This window comes from Talpa europaea, assembly GCF_964194135.1.
Source record: "Talpa europaea genome assembly, chromosome: 15".
In the NCBI taxonomy this organism is placed as follows: Eukaryota; Metazoa; Chordata; class Mammalia; order Eulipotyphla; family Talpidae; genus Talpa; species Talpa europaea.
The window spans coordinates 51841853-51862240 of record NC_140083.1 but is presented as its reverse complement, the minus strand read 5'-3'; the positions used below and the strand labels follow the sequence as shown (position 1 = coordinate 51862240).

General features: G+C 42.0%; 1 protein-coding gene across 4 annotated transcripts in view; it reads right to left on the bottom strand.

Annotated features, from left to right (window-relative positions):
- ITPR2 (inositol 1,4,5-trisphosphate receptor type 2) overlaps positions 1-20388 on the bottom strand; it is a gene marked incomplete at both ends in the record, with an annotated part of 472402 nt that overhangs the window by 92526 nt on the left and 359488 nt on the right. For all 4 annotated transcript variants that reach the window (XM_084254830.1, XM_084254833.1, XM_084254831.1 and 1 more), the window contains 3 exons: positions 4798-4935; positions 6961-7153; positions 11723-11830. In XM_084254830.1, coding sequence (XP_084110956.1) covers positions 4798-4935; positions 6961-7153; positions 11723-11830 — 439 coding nt within the window. The remainder of the gene's footprint in view (positions 1-4797; positions 4936-6960; positions 7154-11722; positions 11831-20388) is intronic.

Sequence of the window (20388 nt, the reverse complement as noted above, 5' to 3'; positions counted from 1 at the left end):
TGGAGAGAATGCTGCCTGCAACTTCCCTCCTGCGCACTGGGCTCCACCTCGATGGAAGTTCTCAAAGGGCGAGCACTGTGTCTGGCCCCATGTCTGGTCCTATCACAGCACGGGGGATGCAAGAAAGAACACGGGCTTGTTAATTAACTGAATAAACAAACACATGCTCTGAGCTCATGCAGAGTAACTAAGTCTCCAGTTATAAATTCCCCAACTTGCCGGCATCCCTGCTCATTTCACAACTCTTAGCCAGTCACTGGATTCTTCGGAGCAGTTGATAAGCAATGTGATGTTCTCATTTTAACAGCCCTGTCACAGCGTGCCCTGTCATCAGTGCCTGACAGGCTGACCACAACTTGACTCTGCTGTCCCAGACGGTGTCTGGTTTGCTGGGATTTTCCCTCGATTAAACAAGAAATTATAAATGTGGACTTCACCCCAGGCATGTGATTCCTTTGTAGAGAGAAGTCAAGAGTGTGTAGCAAAACAGTACCTTGTACACAGTTTCATGCTCAGCATGTATTTGTGGAATACATACACTTAAGAGCTACTCCAAATGGCTATTCATTGACAATTTTATCAACTGACCATAACTTATGATCATATTCTGTAAGGATGATAATACTGGTTTCCAGCTAAAGATTTAATGCTAAAAAAAGTAAACTGAAGTCCTCTGTCAAACTGGAATGTTTGTCAAAGCTAACTTTTACCCATTAGGAGTAGGAAACAGGGACAGACTTCCTTTACTTGTATTAATTTTCAATAATGAATGGATAACTTCTACAATGGGAACATTTTTTAAGAATTCACGCTAAACATTTAAAAATCTTAGGTGCTATACAGTGTGTCCTTTGTAGAGGAAAATTCAAGCACCAAAATAAGAGACCTCAATTCAGTTCAGATAATGGACTCTGCAGTCTCCCTGCCACTGTCCTGCTTATACCCTGCTCTGTAAAATATGCCTTACTTCCCAGCCTCCCCTATTCCTCGGCCTCCCTCCACAGTTCAGCTGAGGCAGGCAGCAGTCCTAAAGCATGGGTCGTCTTCACCGCCATGCCTCGCTCTCTCCTTCCTCCCTGAACTTGTCCATGAGCGCCAGAGTCCTGAATGGTTTTACCAACTTGTATGCTCTAAGACACAGTTCCTGGCACAGAGCCACACGCCAGCCTCACCTATTACTAAGTGGGAGAACTTGTTTGTTTGTTTCTTTTAACACAAAGCATTTCAGGAAAAAGAGCATTGCACCCAGAATTTGAACATGATTTTTCAAGATGATCGCATGCTCTCTGGATATGAGGCCGTCCCACGACAGCTGTTCCCTCCACTCACTAGTCTGCCTTGGCCAGATAAAATCTAGGCAGACAGCCAGCATGGCAATCCTCAGCTTCTGAAGGGGACACGGGGGGGGGGGGGGGTGTCCCTTATCTGACAGCTTTGCTCAGCCATACTCAGAAGAGCGGTGCTCTTCGACTTCAGCATAAGTTCTCTCTTTTTTTTTTAAAGATTTATTTATTTATGCATACAAGAACTGGGGCACAGGCTAAAGGTGTGTGTGTGGGGGGGGGGGGTGAGAGCATTAACCAGAGACAGAGTGGGGAACAGACCAGGCAGATCGACTGAAATGCACTGCTGAGGGGAGCAGCGGTTGAGCCAGGAGAGGTCTGCTGCGCAATGTGGGTCACTCCCCTTGCTGACCAAGGATTGAATTCGTGCTGCAGTGGTTGCAGATAGCTTCATAGGTTATGTCTTAACCCCTCACACCACCAGGGAGGCCCCAGCATAAGTTCTTTTTTAAGAGAAGCCCATTCAAAGAAATGCACACATCAATCAAAGAAACTGAAACCTGAGCCTCAAATAAAGGTCTTCAGAGCCTGGTCATGAAAGGTTATCTGCAGGAGGTTGGGGGTTTATGGTGTGAAGGGGGTGCCCCATAAACTCATCTTCTCAGAATTCCCTTCCTCTTAAGTGTCTCTTTCAATCACTGCAACCAGAACCCTAGCTGAAGGGAAACCCTACTCCTGGCAAATATCATAATCCAAGTGGGGGCCACATATCCAACACAAGTAAATCTCAGTAGCTCCTATAAGATCAGGCTGGAAGTTATGCTGGGAGAAAGTTCCCACCACCCAAGTCCTCTGTCCTCATGTCGCGTGTGACCCTCATGACTCCAGGGCAGCCGGTGCAAAGAGGGCCCTTTCTGACTACAGCTTTTTGGCCCAGGGTTCATTCTTCCCAATCTCTCTCCCTTCCAAGTGGACACTGTAATTCAGAATCCAGGGACTTCAGGGTTGGAAAAACCCTTATATTTTTCTTTTTTAACTTTCTATTTCAAATCTCTTTCAGGCTTACTAAGAGTTGCAAAAATAATACAAAACTCCCATACACCCACTACCTAGATTCCCCAAATGTCAAGCCCTCACCTAGCCACATTACAGTGATCAGCACAAGGAAATTAATATGATATTCTACTTTTACCTAAACTAGAGACTTTATTCAAACTTCATTAATTGCCTGATTGCAGCCCTGTGTCTGGACCAGTAACACAAGGCACTTAGTTGTTCTGTCTTGCTGGTCTGTTTTGATTTGTATGGTTGCTTTTTCTTTGTCTTTCATAAGCTTGAAGAGTACTTGCCAGTTTTATTGGAGAAACTCCCTTGTTCTGGCTTTGTCTGAAATGTCCTCAGCTTATGTGCTTTGGGCAAATGTCAGGTCCTTGTCAGAGGATCATATCAGGGGGCTTGTGGTGTTGCTGGGTCACGTCGGCACTAATCCTTTAGTTAAAGGGATTTCTCAAAGCTTCGGTTTTTCCTCCTGTAGTTTATCACTAGGTTGTGGGGAAATACTTTCAGACTATGTCATTATGCTTTATCATCTAACATTTCCCTATTACTTTTAGCCTCCACGGATGAGTCTTACTACTGTGATGATCCGCCAAATGCCGATATTCTCTTTCCACCACGTCTTCCATGTTCACTAATCGGAATGCCATCCTAAGGAAGAACTTTCTCTGCTCACTATTGTTATGGACCCTTATTTGGATTCTTGTTCTGAGTTATTATGACTGTCAATATTTATTTTTCTCAAAATTTCCACAGATTTGGCAATGTGAAGAGGGATGTTCCAAGCTGGATTCTGTGTTTTTTGACATGTTTCCATCTTTTTTTTTTTTAGCACATTTAGAAAGGAACCTTAAAAATAAGCTAATTTATCTTTAAATCACTTCCAAAATGTTCATGGCAAGTTGTCATCCAGCTATTTTCTTTGACAACATTCAGCATTGGAGAAGTGGCATGTCCAGTCCCAAAGTTTCCTTCTCCAGGCAGTTCTGATGGGTCAGTGTGCTTATCAGCTCTGACTCTGCTTCCTCAGCCTTCCTGGCTATGGAAATATGTAACTGAAGGTCAGAGGCTGAGCTTTTTCTGACCAAAATTCTCATCTTACTCATGGAGTTATGATACAAGAGCTCAGCCAAAGCTGAAGTCAGATTGCCAAACAACCATCGCAACAGAATGGACACTCACCCCTACCCATCCCAGCTCCCTTCCAGCAAAGACATCCAACATGGAGCCTCCACCTTGGTTACTACTGTTAGCTTGTACTCAGTCTTGTTTAAGATTTGAGTCTGTTTCTCTGCCTGATGGTGAGACACCATATTTTCTAGTCTTATTTTTCGCTAGTTACATTTCTTTCTAAGGCTGGGTCTTCCTGTAAACTGTACTATATATGTGGTTTCAAATGCTTGGTCAAGGATCAGTTGCATCAGAAACACCCTGAGTTTTTCTTTGCTTTTTTTTTTTTTTTTTTTTACACAACCTGTTTCTGAACAAATCTTCTTCACTAGTAGGGAAGAGGAAGAAGACCTCACTTTACAGGATGATCAGGAAGATTAAGTGAAATTATGTGTGTGAATTGCTTAGCATTTTGCCTAATCCAGTCTAAATGGCAAACAACACCACCTGCTATTATTATTGTCAATTGTATTATTGTAACTGTTACTACCTTACCTGTGGCATCTCATTAAATTCTTACCATAATCCTTTGAACAGATGAGATACAAAAGCATGTTATAGCTAAAAATAACTATATCTCATCTTTGCCTACAAGCCATTCTCTCAATGCTTGTTCCAAAGGTATTTACCTGATTCTAAGACTGTAACATATTCCTCATGCATTTTGCCAACTTACATTTGAATTTCTGTAGTCTCACCCTGTAGCATCTTTCTCTTACAGTTCCCATTTCCCTATAAAAGGAATAATGTCTCTTGTCTTCATTTTTGTAAAATCTCATGAATTATTAATTTTGCAGTCAATATTCTTTATTCTGTTATTGTACTGCTCTATCCTGCACTTTTTTACATTTTTTTCAGCTTACATGTATACTCATTACAGACACTTCAAACAAGATAGAACATGAGGAGAACAGAAAATATAAATTCCACTATTGAAGGTAATCACAGTGAGTATTTGGCACAAACCTCTCGTACACAATATATTTATATAATGGAGCTGATACAGTATAGAAAATGTTTCCGGTCACAAGAATTAGGTAGAAATAATAATTATTTTCATTACCTCATCTGCCAATATATAACATAGCTGTCACTGCTCTTCTGTGAGTTTTTTTAAAAATAACATTTCTGCTAGCCATGGTTTTCTGCCTCCTCTACTTACCAACATTCTGTATTTCCAGTAAACACAGAAACATCTGAAAGCAATTATCTTGAAGCTCTAAAGAGTTATGAAATGCATCGAGAATTATTTTCAGAACTTTAGACTATTTATCATGTAAAGAAACACAAGCCAACTTGCCTTCATCTCCATCATCCCCAAACGGGTAGAAGAGAGCGACAGCTAAGTTGATGAGCACAGCCAGGTTGAAGGAGATGCTTCCCCAGAGCGATATGTGCCTCGAGAACCAGAACAGCGCTGGGTTATCTGGGGAACAACAAGGGTAACGCACAGAAGAGAAAAATTGACTTTGCTTTCAACATTTGAATCCTCTTGAAACAACGTCTACTAAGCACAATTTTGTAAACTAGTTCGCAAGTATATCTAAGCAAACATCTAATGGGACTGATTTCAGAGGTTTATTATCAATACCACAGGGAATCTCCTACTAGGGCCCTTCTGTACCCTTTTGCCAATTCACACCTAAACCATGAGTCATGTTGCTATTGGCAAAGGTGATCAGAAAATGTGGCTCTGTAATAACTCTAATATATGCCTAAAGTAAACAAGGAGAAAGTTTAGCAGCTGCCTGGCCCCTTTAATTGTAGGCACTGCCATATAACTTAAGAATATCGATAAGTTTGCCCCACTCCTATGCCTTAAAAACATAAAAATACCCCAAAGCCCAAACCACATACAGATACATTTCTGATGGACTATGACCCAATCACAATTACCTGAAATTCTGAAACTCAACGGCATGGCACAATACCAGTTACTGGGAACTAGTGATGTATCATATTAGAATATAAACTAGGTTTTAAACCTTACTGCTTCCTTAGAACTTGCTGGATTTGCAATTGCTGAAAAAATTGAAAGCTTTAGCAGAACTACAAATAAATGGAAGAGGCTTTGCTGAGCCTTTTCATAACAGGGATTCTGTGCCTGTCATCAGGAATGAAAAAATGCACGTCCTGAACACGGACTACATGAACTCAAACTCAGCTCTTGCCACCTCCCCTAAGTAATTGAGCAGACTTGTCCCACGTGTAAGTCTGACCACATGACTTCTGCAGGTCCTATTCACTCTCCAGCTCTTACTATCCTGATGGCAAGTTTGTAACACTGGAGCAGAAGGGGAAAAACAAATCACTTTCAAAGAGAACTAGAAAACTTTCCAAATAATATTTTGTGTATTCCAGCCTGGGACTTGCTGCTTCTTTGTAAACACGTGTCCTTTCAGTTCATCCTGTTTTCCTTCTGGAATGGATCATGCCAACGCTGGAAAGGACTCTGAATAGCGATGGCATTTAGGCTACTAGTGATTATAAATTGTAAACATCTGCATCTCTCTCATTCCCTTATGCGGACCCCTCATTTTTAAAAGCAAAATATTAAGAGAAAATTGGAAGACATGGAAGCATATATTTGAAATAACAAATCCTTATTTATAGACAGAACTCTTTTGTCTGTAACATCATAATAAGCTGCTTCCAAATTTTAAAAGTAAAATTTACATTAGAAATTATTTTAAGATTTGTTTTTTAATAAATGACAAAATACTCATCCAAAATAGCCCAGACCTCACAAACACTAGTTCATTATTTATTTTACTTTTTTTTAATCAAGGAGACAAATGGTATTCCATATCTGGAAAAATAACTAAAATTAATATCAAAAAGCAAATTATATTCAGTGTTTGCAAACAGACTTGAAACATGGGAAAATAAGAAATAAGAACTGTAGTAGGTTAATTTTTCACTAAAATTATAACATGGCTGTATTTGAATGCATGCATCACAAAATTTATTGTTTGGTCTGGCAAGGTAAATGTGTTGAAAGAATGACTTGCTTTCTAAATGGACCTACTCTAACATGAGACCTTAGACAAGTGAGGAGAGGGTGCTGGAGCCACATTTCTCCATCCCCTTCACAGACTGTCAAAGCCTGTTGTGGGAGACGCACAGACCACAAACATGAAGATGTTGTCAGCTGCAACACAACACACAGCTGCAACACTGCATACAGCTGCAACTTTGCATTTCCTGATACTTATAAAGCTATAGTACCAGTGATACAGGCTGGTCTAACGGGTCCGAGTTTTCTGTTTTCATTAAGCTACAGGTGTCTGGGCTCCCCTCAGACCCTGAGCTTCCATTCTGGAAACTGTAAGTGATTTCCCTATCAGACAAGAAATTAAAACCCAAATTAAATGAATGCTTCATGTATCTCCAAGGACCAATTTATCTACCCTTATGCTGAAGACACACCATTCCAGTTTATTGTACTTACTCCTGATTTTCTTCTGCCACTTCATTTCACTGTAGAGATCTTCTGTTTGCTGGAAAAAGTCATTCACTTTGCTTCCTTGCTCATCCCTCTCGGTTGTGTTGAACACACGGCACTTAGACTCTCGTGTAAGGTATTCACATATATTGGGGACAGGAAAAACAATTTGTTCCATGGTCCTGTCGTGCCGCACAATCTGAAAACATCCAAACATCCATTTGCATGAGTTTTAGCCTTTGGACACTTTCATCTTAGATTGTAATTTGCTTTTAGCATGAGTTTGTTATTTTATGAATGCAGTTATGAACAGATATGTCAGATGGAAATAGCTAAAATACTACTTTACATTTTTATCTTTAAATAAGAGGAAAGAGCAAACGTATCGTAAATACTATCCTGTATTATAAATAACCAATCTTTCTTTGTTTTGTATTGGCATTAAACCCTTGCCACCCATATGTGCTTTCATTAGGTACATCAGAGAGCTGAGAGGGTGTGAATTGGCGAGTGACTGGCTATGCAACCTTACACGCGGTATTTGGTACAAAGTGTCCTGTCCTTGGCCTGTTCTTCTAAAATTGGCTGTTGGGGAACAAATGACATATTTAACATGATGTGCTGCAGTTTTATGGGGAAAGGTGCTTTATATCACTAGGATGCGTTCTTATTCATGGCAAAACATATTTTGTAAGTATAATACCCATTCAGAGTATACACAGGTGAATATTTCTATTACATTTGAACTTCTCTTGCTGGACAGTTTAACTTGAGGGGGAAAAAAACAACAAAAAACAAACAAACCAAAAAAAAACAACAAAACATCAAACAGACAATTTTCAACAGCTTCACTATAAACCAAGTTTTATGCAGATTAAATATCAATGTTCACATATCTATATACTCTGACCGGATCTCGGGAATGAATCAGAATTGATTTAAACTAGAAATGCTGTTCTACTTCCCTTTACCACTGAGTGGTATGCTAGTGACCATGTGACCACACACACACACACACACACACACACACACACACACACTAATATAAACCAAAAACCAAATACACAACACAAAAGCTCTTTTTTTGGTGAGTATCCTCTTTCTTCCTGCTTAGAACAAAATTAGTAGACGTGTATGATTCTTGAAACGTTTGCAGCCATTTTGCAACTACGAAGATAATGAAGACCCAACAGAAAGATGGGAAAGAGAGTCAAGTATAGGGTACTAGTCTCTCCAGACTTCCCATTATATGAGATAATCAAATACTGTTACTACTTAAGCAGTTGTCAGATTTGTTTTCTGCTACATGTAACTGAAGCTATCCTAAATACCATGCTATATATGCAAACTACATACTACGATACTATCACAAAACAAGCAAAATGAAATTTATGTGTGGTAAAGAAAAATTGCTGAACATAGGTTCAAAAAATCAATTACACAAAAGCTGAGTTAGATCTATCTAGTGCAGAAAGTAACTGTGTGGTCTACTCTATCCAACAGTGTGAACCTGAAAAATGAAATCTCAGGGTACATAAAAGAATTAATGTCTTGATTACCCTAAGCCCAGCATCTGGTCCCTTTGTGAAGGTCATGTATGAATCTGATTGTCACATTTTACAAAAGGCAATGACAAAATTGAGGAATTACTGAAGGAGACAAGAGCGTATTCCAAAAAGCCAAAGACAGATAATTTTCCAAATACTTTTCAACAAATACTATTCTCTCCTTAGGCAAGGGGCTCTGAGGAACTCAGAGTGAGAAACAAAATGAGCCCCCAGGTATGATTCTGTAGTTCCAAAATAACGATGGTTCTTCGAATGCTAGAGCCAAGCTCATACTGAGATGGGAGCCAAAGTTCTGAACGCCTGGTGAACACTCCAGCAGGCTAGTGTGCAGACTGCATCTTAAAAACCTTCCTAGTTACGGGCCTCCCCGGTGGCACAACGGTTGAACACTGGGCTGCCCGCAGCTTCTGCAGTGCCAGTTCGATCCCTGGCCGCCAGGCGAGGGTCCCACATGGCGCACAGACCTCTCCTGCCGTGCCCACTGCTCCCCTCAGCAGTGTGTTTCGTCAGTCTGCCTGTTCTGCTCCCCGCTCTGGCTCTGGTGAATTCTCTCACCCTCCTGCGCTTCTGACTGCACCCAGTGCTTGTATAAATAAATAAATAAATCTTTAAAAAAAAACCAAAAACCTTCCTAACTAATTGTTACTCAATACTGGATCAATTCCCTCCTGAAGCAGCAATGTCTCTATCATGGGAAGGATTATCAGAGAGCAATTCCTCCTTGGATGGGTGATCAGAGTAGAAAAATGATGAGGTCATTTTTGCCTCTGCGAGTCTATAACTTATTATTATCATTATTATTCTCAACAACATTCAATACTGTGGCTAGGTTCCAGATGACCACGCCAGTGCCTACCTCAGGTGGGAGACAAGTGACACGTGAGGAGCTAACAACACTCCAGGGTAATATTTTACATAACAGGCGTAAGTTAAAGTTAAAACTAACATGCTGCTGTTGGGCCTCCCCGGTGGCGCAGCGGTTGAGCGCTGGGTTGCGAAGCTGCCCGCGGCCTCTGCGGTGCCGGTTCGATCCCCGGCTGCTCCCAGGCCACCAGAGGAGGGTCCCACATGGCGTGCAGACCTCTCCTGCCGCCCGCTGCTCCCCTCAGCAGTGTACTTCGGTCCTTCCGCCTGCTCTGCTCCCCGCTCTGGCTCTGGTGAATTCTCTCACCCTCCCGCGCTTCTGACTGTACCCAGTGCATGTATAAACAAAACAAACAAACAAACCAGCAAACAAATAAATAAAGCATGCCTCTATAAAAAAAAAAAAAAAAAGGAAATTCTTTAAAAAAAAAAAACAAAAAAAAAACAAAAAAAAAAACTAACATGCTGCAGAAGCATAGTGGGATGAAATTAATGACTTGCTGGTCTTAGAATGAGGAGGAGGCCTGGTGACTGTGAAGAATTTAGCCATCCTCCCAGACCACCATTTGAACCCTGGACTTCTGCTATACACAACCTCAGGCATGCCTCCAAGTCCCTCAAGTTCAATATATCCATTAATCAATAAGTGACCTTCTCTGCCTTTTAACTGCCAAAGCTAGGCTCCTTCTGCATAACATCAATTTCTATTTGTGCAAAACCAGGGGCATTCTCTTTCACACCACACATGTGCCATCCAACACTAAGCATCAGGCCATACATACATTTCCTCGAACCTCGTCCTCTTCACCACCACAACCTTCCTATTGGATCTACCTACATTCATTCCATTTACTTTTCCAATTCTTTCTTCAAACAGAAACTAAGGTAATCTTTCAAAGATTCATCCCCCAATACCATGCTCTTGAACACCTTTCATTAATTGACTTCTACCTGAAATCCTGTGCCCAATCTTTAGAATGAGAAACTTCTGCTCAATCTTAATCTTTATGGCAGCCTTCTCTGGGAAACCTATTCTGAAGTTCCCAGACATACTAATCACTTCTCTATATTCTCTGGGCTCTTTGTTCTACACTGATATGCAGAATTATCTGGATAGACAGTGAATTCTTAGTAAACATTCACTGAATTTGTGTATTTACAGTTGGCTCCTCATTGCTGGGAACTAATAAAATTCCAACTTCTAACAGCAGCCCCCATCTCTCACACACAGGCATCAGCCCATACCTCATCTCTGCTCTTCCCTTCCCCATCTCTTGGGATCATCTAGCTTTGTATTTTGGCTTCTGGGACCATTCTCCGCAACTTCATGGTTTGACAGTCTACTTCTATGAATTTCTCCAGCTTCCTGATTTTGCCAGTCTCCCAGGCCCCACGCGCCTGATATTATTAGGCAACATTTCTGCGGCTGGTCCATCTCATGGGTTCCACGAAGTCAGACTCCCAACAAAGCTGCAGTTTTTGCATGTTTATAACTGTGAGCAAGGGATCCACTTGGCATACAAGCTATGACTGTCATGATTCCAGAAGCTTGGCCATGGAAACAATAAGGTAAGTAAGGCTGGATCCTGACAGTTAAGAGCAGTGACACTGTCATGCACTCTGCCAAGGGAATGAACACAAAGTGGTAAATGACAAGTTACAAACCTCGTCTGCTTGCTTCTGCTCAGTTAGCACTGCCAGCTGGAGACTGAATGAAAGCACAGTGAGCAAGTGGCACAAGATGGGTCCCACACACGAGTGCAAGTCCATGACGACCTGCACCCCTGAACCTGCCACTGAATCAAGTCTCACTTATAAGGTGGGGGTGGGGAGGCCAAATGCTGCACACTGAGAAGGGAAACTCCTAAGCCATTTTGAGTTTATGCTACCATGTGAAAAATTCACCACTACCTCCCCTGTCTCCTATGTATTCGTCTGCTTTCTGCCACAGAAACCTCTATTTTGTTAAACCTCTTACAGCTTTTGAAAAATAGACCTTTTCCTGAATGATGGCTGCTGTTACAGTGCCCCTAACTCTAAACTATCACTGCTCTGTGAGGATTGCTTCCAAGACCAAAACTCAAGACAAAAGCCACCTGTTAATTACAAAAGGAAGTTCACATGCAGCCCAGCTTAAAAAAAGAAGACAACTTTGAAAAGACAAGCACTTCCATTCCTCAGAGCTCATCCCTCATCTTCTAGCAGACACTGCTACAATTTATGTCTCTCATTCTGCTTCCTTGCTGGAGAACAAGATCATGAAAATGGTCTGACGTGCAAAGTAAACACATCTTTTCTGCCAAGGGTGTCCCCTTGCAGAAATAGCGCAAGGTTACCTCGATTTGGGCCGTGTGGTTGGCATAATGCTTCAGGGCTTCATCGCCATCGTCTGGATCTGATCCTGGTTTAAGCATCTGCTGTAATAGTTTGTTGTGACGGGCCAACTAGAGGGACAAAGAAGGGAAAAAAAGGTTTTAGGTCTTTTTTTTTTTTTCAAGATTTATTTATTTATGCATACAAGGCCAGAGACGTGTGGAGTGAGAGGATTCACCAGAGACAGAGTGGGGAGCAGAACAGGCAGATGTACTGAAACACACTGCTGAAGGGAGCAGTGGGGCGAGACAGGAGAGGTCTGCTGCGCCATGTGGGTAGCTCCCTGGCCAGGGATAGAACTTTGCTGCAGTGGCTGTGGATTGCTTCATAGTGCTGTGTCTTAACCCACTGTGCCACCAGGGAGGCCCCTAGGTTTTAGGTCTTAAGTCTTCCCTGGGTCACTCTGAAATTACACCATCCACTTGTACACGTTACTTCACAGTTCTGGGGTTAATGTCGATCACTGCATTTGAGGATGGCATGTCTGTTTGAAAGGCAGACTCAGTAAAGTCACAAGGATAAGCTATTGTTACTACATCAATCTTCCATGGTTATTATTTGGTAATATATGTGCTCTCAGCATGAGAAACTGTCTCACCCAGAGTAGGTGCTCAACTGGTATTTGCTGATTAAATGTATTGGGTTGCTGGAAAAATCATGATGCATTTTGGCATAGAAAACATAGAAAAACAGAAAAAATATGTCACGACTTTTCTGACAACTGAATATATCTTCAATAAATATGTAATTGTGCCAGGAAAAAAAGCCCATGGTGGCAGGTAACTGATACTTCCTATTAGAAATTTAAACTACATGCACTTTTGAAACATCTTGAGCAGTGGTGCGATAGCCCAGCAGGCAGCAGTACAACTATAGATAGGGGCTTCCTACGCCCATAAGATCAGGATCTGTATTTCAGAAGCTCCTCTAACAACACTGAATCAAAAGCATTGTTAGCCACTTGTCATAATGTCTTATTCTAATGCACTTTCAGAATATGTCTACTTTGTGGGTAGATCTTGCAATGGAACAGAAACTGCACAAAACTTTCACCATTGATTATCTTAAACTGCTGATGGTGGAAGTCACCTTGCTTCTTATTTGAATGTCTCCAGCCCATGCTGGCCATTTCTATCACTAGTGTGAGGTGCTTTGCCATCACACGTCACTCTTACAGTTTTCTCGAACAATTCCTGAGGTCTTGTGATGTCTTTAATCTTACATGTTTTCCATTTATGCCTCCAGTTCCCTGAAGGCTTCAGGATCACAGAATCTGCCACAGAATTCTTTTCTTCTGAGCACTGTTCCGTGCCAGGCACTATCCTAGACACTTAGGCATTTGATCCTACCAAGAAATCCGAGCCTGGGCACTATTATTATTTGTTTGCCAGACAGGAGCGCTGAGACACAGAGCATTAAAGGACTTGTCTGTGATAACACAGCTGGGTAAGGATAGTGCCGGCGCTGAACTTGAGCAGTCTAGTTCAGGGTCAGTATCCTCACCAACATTAGAGAGCAATAAACAAGTCCTTGTATTATTCATGAGCTGTGAATACAAATTATGAGTATAAAAAAGGGAGATAAATTTTAAACAGTAATCCAGACTGATAAAATCAAATAAGCATTCTCTTGTAAGTGATAAGTTGGTAAGTTGAATATTTATTCCATTGATGTTGCTCCGGAGCAAATCACTTTTGAAAACTATCCTTTTAAAATTGATTTTCAGGGATATGTATAAATCACTCAAGAAAAGCATGCCTCTTTTCCATTTCCATTTTATTTTTGACTTCCATGTGAATTACACAGATTTTTATTACAAACTATCATCATGAAACTTGCTGTAACTTGCAGGTGTGGCTAAAAATCTAAATGAGTTTCAAAGGATAAAATTATTGCGATCATGTAGACCCCTCCGCCTGTGTTATCAGAAGTGGCCTGTCCCTGAAGTTAAAACTCATGTTTCCAGAGTGGGTCTGGAGTCATGAGAGGAAAAGAGCAGTTAAGCGTGACCCCCAACTTACTGCCCCAGGTGACTGAAAGTTCAGAGATGTCATTTACTAAAGAAAAATACTGGAGAAGCAGATGAAGGAGGAAAGAATCGGGACTTTGGTTCTGGACACTGGAGGCTTTAGACGCTGCCCACCAGGGGACCACTACCAGGCTGCTGGACATGACTGTCAGGAGCTGTGGGGAGTGGTCAGGGTTGGAGGTATCCATTTAGTGCTATCAGAATATGTCTAATATTTAAAATCAGGAGCTTTAATCAGGTTGCCGAAAAGTGAGTTTAGACAGAGAAAGAGATCTAGGGGACTCCAAGAGAGGTTCAGAAGACCAAAGGCATCCACAGGAGATAGAGAACGTGAGCCAGTGAGGCAGGAATGAAGCCAGGGAAATCAGGTGACCTGGTGGCCCAAAGAGCAAAGGACTTCAAGATGGAGGGAGAGGTCATCGGAGCCAAAGGTCACTGATGGTCGAATGAAGCGAGGGCTGGTTCCAGTGACTTGAAGTCACTGGTAACACTGAGAGCAGCAGTTTCAGGCAGTGGTGGACACCAAAGTCTACCTGTGGGGAGTTTCAACGAGAATGTGTGGAGGGAAAGTAAGAACCATGGGCAGAGCATTCATAAGGGGGAGTCAAGAAACAGGACAGAGGCTCAAGAAAGGGAGAGGGTGAAGGAGGGTGCTTATTTTTTTTCCAGACAGATAGGACATCTGCGAGAAAATGTCTTGACAAGCTAGTACATACACAGGAGGGCCTAAGGTGGGAAGGAAAAAATTCACCCCCAGTGGCAGCAGAGATGGGGACAGACTTACTATGACAGTGGGAAGGTGAAACTCCTTTCTGGTTATTTTCTTTGTCTCAATGGAGTAGGAAGCTGATAATGAGGATGAGAAAGAGGTGCTGGAAATTTGGGGGAGAAAGAGAAGATATGAAAGTAAGCCAGGGAAAGTGCAAGGACTTGAAAATGTCACAGGGTACCCTTTCTGTGACAGTGAGACCAGTGGCACGTTGGTGTGTGTTTCTCTGGCGACATTCAGCCTTCCGAGCTGAGGCGGGGAGCAGGCAGAGTGTGTAACTGATGAGACCGTGATTTGGCTGGGGGAGGTAAACAACACGGAAAAGCAAGATGCATAGAAATTAAAAGTCTATACAAAGCCTTTACACAGGACATTGGAATCTAAGCCAAAATTGGAAGGAAAAACAGCCAGGAGGGACAGTGAGTAGGTAATTGAATCAGAGAATGGTAGCTTCTAAAGTTAAACAAAAGAGGTAATAGGTGGGGGTCTGGAAGGAAGTGCTAGTTAGGGTGAGGCAGTCATAGAGTGATGCTGACGGCTCAGGGATGGTGCAGACAGCAGGCTGAGCAGTGACTAGGGCGAAGGCGCCCATGTCTGTCCTCTCATTGCTTCCCACACCCCCACTCTGGTCTGAGCCTCCAGTTAATAAATAAATTATAGGAAATTTACAGAGAACTAGAGAAAGAGATCTAGGGAACTTTAAGAGGTTCAAAAGATCAAAGGCATTGGTAAAGAAGATGGATAACGGGGGCCAGTAAAGCCAGGGAAGCTGGGTGACCTGGTGGCCCAATGACCAAAGGACTTCAAGATGGAGGGAGAGGTCATCAGGCCCCATGTCACTGAGAGTTGACATGAGAACTGGCTGGAATTCTGAAGCTGCCTTTCTACTGGTCTCCCTGCTCCACTCTTGTCCTTCAGAGTCTGCATCCTTCTCACCAGACTTCCTTTCTGCTCAAAACCCTCTGATGCCCCGCCCCCATGCACTGTGAGTTACAGCCCCTTCCCCGCATAGCCAGGAGGGACTATAGACTATGCCCCCACTACCTGTCTGAACTCCCTCGTGCAGCTCCCCCTGCTGACTCAGACCCTGCATGCTGGGCACCTGACTGTGCCATCAACCCAAGGAGCACACGTGCATCTAGGGGTGCCGTTCTCTCTGGATTCTCTTCCTCCAGATGCCCATGTGACTGGCTGCCACCTACCTCATGGCTCTTTTCATGTGCTGTCTTGTCAATAACCACACTTCAGCAGATCAACTCACCCATGTCCACCAACACATCACACCCATTTCCTGCTCTGTTCTTCTCCACTCTCCACAAACTATCATCTGACAGCCCGTTTTTCAATTGCTCTATTTATTAGCTTTCTCTCCCTTTCAGAAGGTAGGACGCAGATTTTCTTCTAGCTTGTTCACTGCTGTATTTCCAAGGCTTAAAACAGTGTCTGGTACATAGTAGATGCTCAGTACATATTTGCTTAGTTAAGTCCATGCAAATTGAAAGTAAATCTTTAAATGTGAACAAGACCTTGTCAAGGTGAGACTTATATGTAAAAAATTTCCTGTAAGGGCTTCCCTGGTGGTGCAGGGGTTGAAGTTTCAGTGCGATCAAGCTATTGCCAGCCGCTGTGGCATGAGTTTGATCCTCGGCCAGGGAGCTGACCCTCATGGCATAGCAGACCTCTCCTGTCTAGTCCACTGGTGCCCTCAGCAATGTATTTCAGTACATCTGCATGTTCTGCACCCCACTCTATCTCTGGTGAATCCTCTCACCGCACACACCTCTGGCATACACCCCAGGTCATCTATAAATAAATCTTTTTTAAAAAGTCCCTTTAAAATTTTTTTTTCCTGAAAATTTATTTATTAGAAAATTCTTACTTCTTTACAGTCATTTGAAAATGTCAAAATTAGAAGGCAAACTGTCTTCTAATTATTGAAGGAATAATTAGAATTATTTGAAGGAAACTAACATGATGTATGTAATAGCATAAATCTATGCAAATAATTTTCACTTAATGTACTGCTTAAGCAAAATATATTAGGACCTCTTTAATTCCTGTTGTCTTAGTGAGATGGTTCTAGATTTGTTGTTTTATTGTAGATAACAGGTACTCTTTTTTTTAAAGATTTAATTATTTATTTATACAAGCACTGGGTACAGTCAGAAGAGTGGGAGGGTGAGAGGATTCACCAGAGCCAGAGCGGGGAGCAGAACAGGCAGACTGATAAAATATACTGCTGAGGGGAGCAGCGGGCGTGGCAGGAGAGGTCTGTGCGCCATGTGGGATCCTCGCCAGCCGGCCGGGGATCGAACTGGCGCTGCAAAGGCTGCGGGCAGCTTTGCAGCCCAGCACTCAACTGCTGTGCCACTGGGGAGGCCCTGTAGATAATAGGTACTCTTACAGGTACCTAATAATAAAATACCTACTATATCCTCAGACCCAAGAACAAAAATTGGTACATGAATCAAACTCAAATCCCTGTTGAATCATTGATGAAATGGGTTAATTAATGACATTCACTGTGTATTTAAGTACGGAAGGATTCCTAAGTCAGCGAATTAACTGCTTCCTCTGGGAAGAAAGAAAGCCTAAACAATCTTATTAGACAGCAGTTGATCACAGAATTCTAATGTTTGAGAAACAATACATTTTAATATGTTTTTCATGTTTCAGAATTGTTCATATATCACCTTCCATATTCTAGATTGTGAGCTACTTGTAGGGGACAGGACTAGGCATTCAATAAATGTTGAATTGAGTACTGGGAAGCAAGTGTGACCATGGTAAAGACAAACCATAAAAGAAATAAAGAATATCTCAGTGTGAAGTATGTGAACATGACTGGTATCAACATCAAGCTTTCTTGATGCAAATTTACAGTTTACTAAAAGCAAAGTACAAAGTCTTAGTCACCAATTACCAGACACCCATTAGGTTTTTTTTTTTTTTAGTTTCTTTTTTTTAATATTTAGCCCTTTATGTCTATGCAACTCAATTAAAAACATTACGTAGAATGGCCACATTGCCAATCACTAATATCTGGTCTTCTCTTAGTGATGGGTTCCTTAGCTGCTGTCCCCTGACATGCACCCTTTCACGTGACATAAAGAAAAACAAGAATCCAATAAAGCAACAGCACCATTTAGTGTACAATGTGCTCTGGAAACAGAGGTACAGACACTCAGGAAGTTTCTAGGCAAGTATAGATGGAGAGCTGTCAGAGCAAGCAATCTCATTCCAATCCTAACTAAAAAGTAAAAACAACTAAAGAAGATACTCAAGGACAGCCATTTTCTGATATCCAACTTTACCTGACAAAGGTTCTGACAATTTGTCACAAACTAGAGATTTGCTCAAGTCATCACACAGCATGTACAAGCAATCAACAATAAATTATAACAACAGGAGCCTGAGCAGGTACAATGGCCTAAAAGCTGAAAGGGGATAATGCATAGGTGGGAAATCTCCCGCCCCATCCTGGAAATACTTGTAATTCACAACAGCTTTTATTAGGCAAATAGTAGCTACTGTTTACATATGGTGTGGACACAGTGCCTCTGCCTCCCACACCTGCTTAGTAAAGGATGCCCCCAAAATCTTTGCATCAGTAAAGAATCTTATTAACTCATGATTATAAACAGAAAACTAGCCCTGAGAAAATTTATCACCTACCATGATAATAAAGTTTTACAACAAAATACAATGTTACATATGGGGCTGAGATATGCTGTATTAGTGAGGAAGGGATCAAAAGCACGGTCAGGCAGTTTGCCTTCTAAAAATAATACACGTTCCCCCAATCCCACCCCAGGAAAGACTGCCAAGAAGGACTAGGGGTTGAAAAGAAAAAGGGGAATTATGTCCCTCATTACTTTCTGACATATTTGTAATTTATCTAGACATGTATACAACACTACGTAGGAATAAAGACATGCATGTGTAAATATAACTACAATATGCACATACTCACAAGTACAAACTACACACAAATACACGTCTAACCCACAGGAGGGTCTTTAACTGACATTGTGCAGTTTTGTTTTGTTTTTAAAAATATTTATTTATTTATTTATTTATACAAGCACTGGGTACAGTCAGAAGCGCAGGAGGGTGAGAGAATTCACCAGAGACTGAGCGGGGAAAAGAACAGGCAGACTGTCGAAGTACACTGCTGAGGGGAGCAGCAGGCGGCAGGAGAGGTCTGCGCACCATGTGGGACCCCTGCCTGGTGGCCAGGGATCGAACCATCTCTGCAGAGGCTGTCGGCATCTTTGCAACCCAGCACTCAACCACTGCGCCACCGGGGAGGCCCAACATTGTGCAATTTTTTAAATCTAAGATTGGGAAGCAAAGGAGACAGACTTGGCCTTCTCATTTTTAGTAACATCCCCTATTTAACTATCTCACATTTACCTTCTTATCATTAGCTTGGGTCTCAGTAAGAATGGAGCGAAAAAATGATGCAATTGCACTTGAATGATATTCAGCAGTAATTATTTGTTGGTGCTTCTCCTCTGTGAATCTTTTCATGTGAGTTCCACTTTCATTAATTGGGAAAACTGACACAGCAACTGACTTTGGGAAGAGGAGACACTGAACTGGAGCCTGAAGTCAGAATAATTGCATTATGTGTTGAGGTTAATCACTGTACAGTGCACTTATACCAAACATTCTTCCTGTTTGAAGCAGAGAGAAATCAGCAGAAGAGGGGATAAAAATTAAGGCTCGCTTATTCTAACAGGCTTAAAACACACAAACTCTTTATTTTCAAAACTTTTCTTTTACTCTGATCCTGTGATCCTGGTAATGAACATAGCACAGCACCCTTCTGGAATTACAGAGAAAGTAAGAATGGGGAGATGGGTAAGAAGGAAAGAAACTAACTCTAAAACAAAAATAAACTTTTAGATTAAACCAGAGGGCACCAGAAGGGAAGGGGCTGGGTAAATCAGGTGAAAGGCCAACCACAGAGGGAGGAGGGAATGGGTTCTCAGTGTGCTGTCAATGTAGTTTATCCAGATACTGATTTGCTTCAAAAATGGTAAGAAAAAGAAGTACTTCTACATGTTTAGTGGGGTTATCCACAATACAGGAGAACACTGGGGGCGGGGGGCAGGACAATGAATGTCTAGAAGCCTCCAAATGATATCCACCTGGAGGTTTTGCCTTTGCTCTGGAGAAGTGAATTCTTCAGGGCCCATTTCTTTCTGATGTAAGTAAAGAGAAGCAGGAAGCTTCTATATCTCACTGTTCCCATAAAGGAGTAATGTCTTCAGAGCCAAAGAGGAGAGGGAAGGATATTACTTCAGTGGCTTCTTCCAGCATCTAAAAACAAATTTGCTGGTCATTTCCAGGTGCCCTCCCTAGTGATTTTCCAAACGTGGGCTGGGAACTTAGTAGACTAAAAGGAGCCTTCTCTAGAATATTCAGATAATGATGTATGTGTGGAATATTATTTATTTGATTTTAGTGTGTGTCCTTCATGCAGAATCTCAGTCCCCGGAGGACAAGAGTTTTGTTTTGCTCACCACTGTGCCCATGTGCCCAGAACAGCACTCAGCACAGAACAGTCCTGAATAAATACTAATGGGATGGAGGGAGGGGTGGAGGGAGGCAGAGAGGGGAGGAGGTGGGGAGAGAGGAGGGGGAACAGGAGGGAGGCAGGCAGGCAGCTATATAGAGTGCTTTGGTTTGCTCAGTCTTTAATGGGGCATGTGTCTAATTTTCCCAAAGAGGTTGATTTTTACAAAATGAGAATGATGTTTTAAGACCTGTTTCTGGAGTAAAGCAATCAGGCATTTACTTGTCAGAACAAAGACAAAGGAATG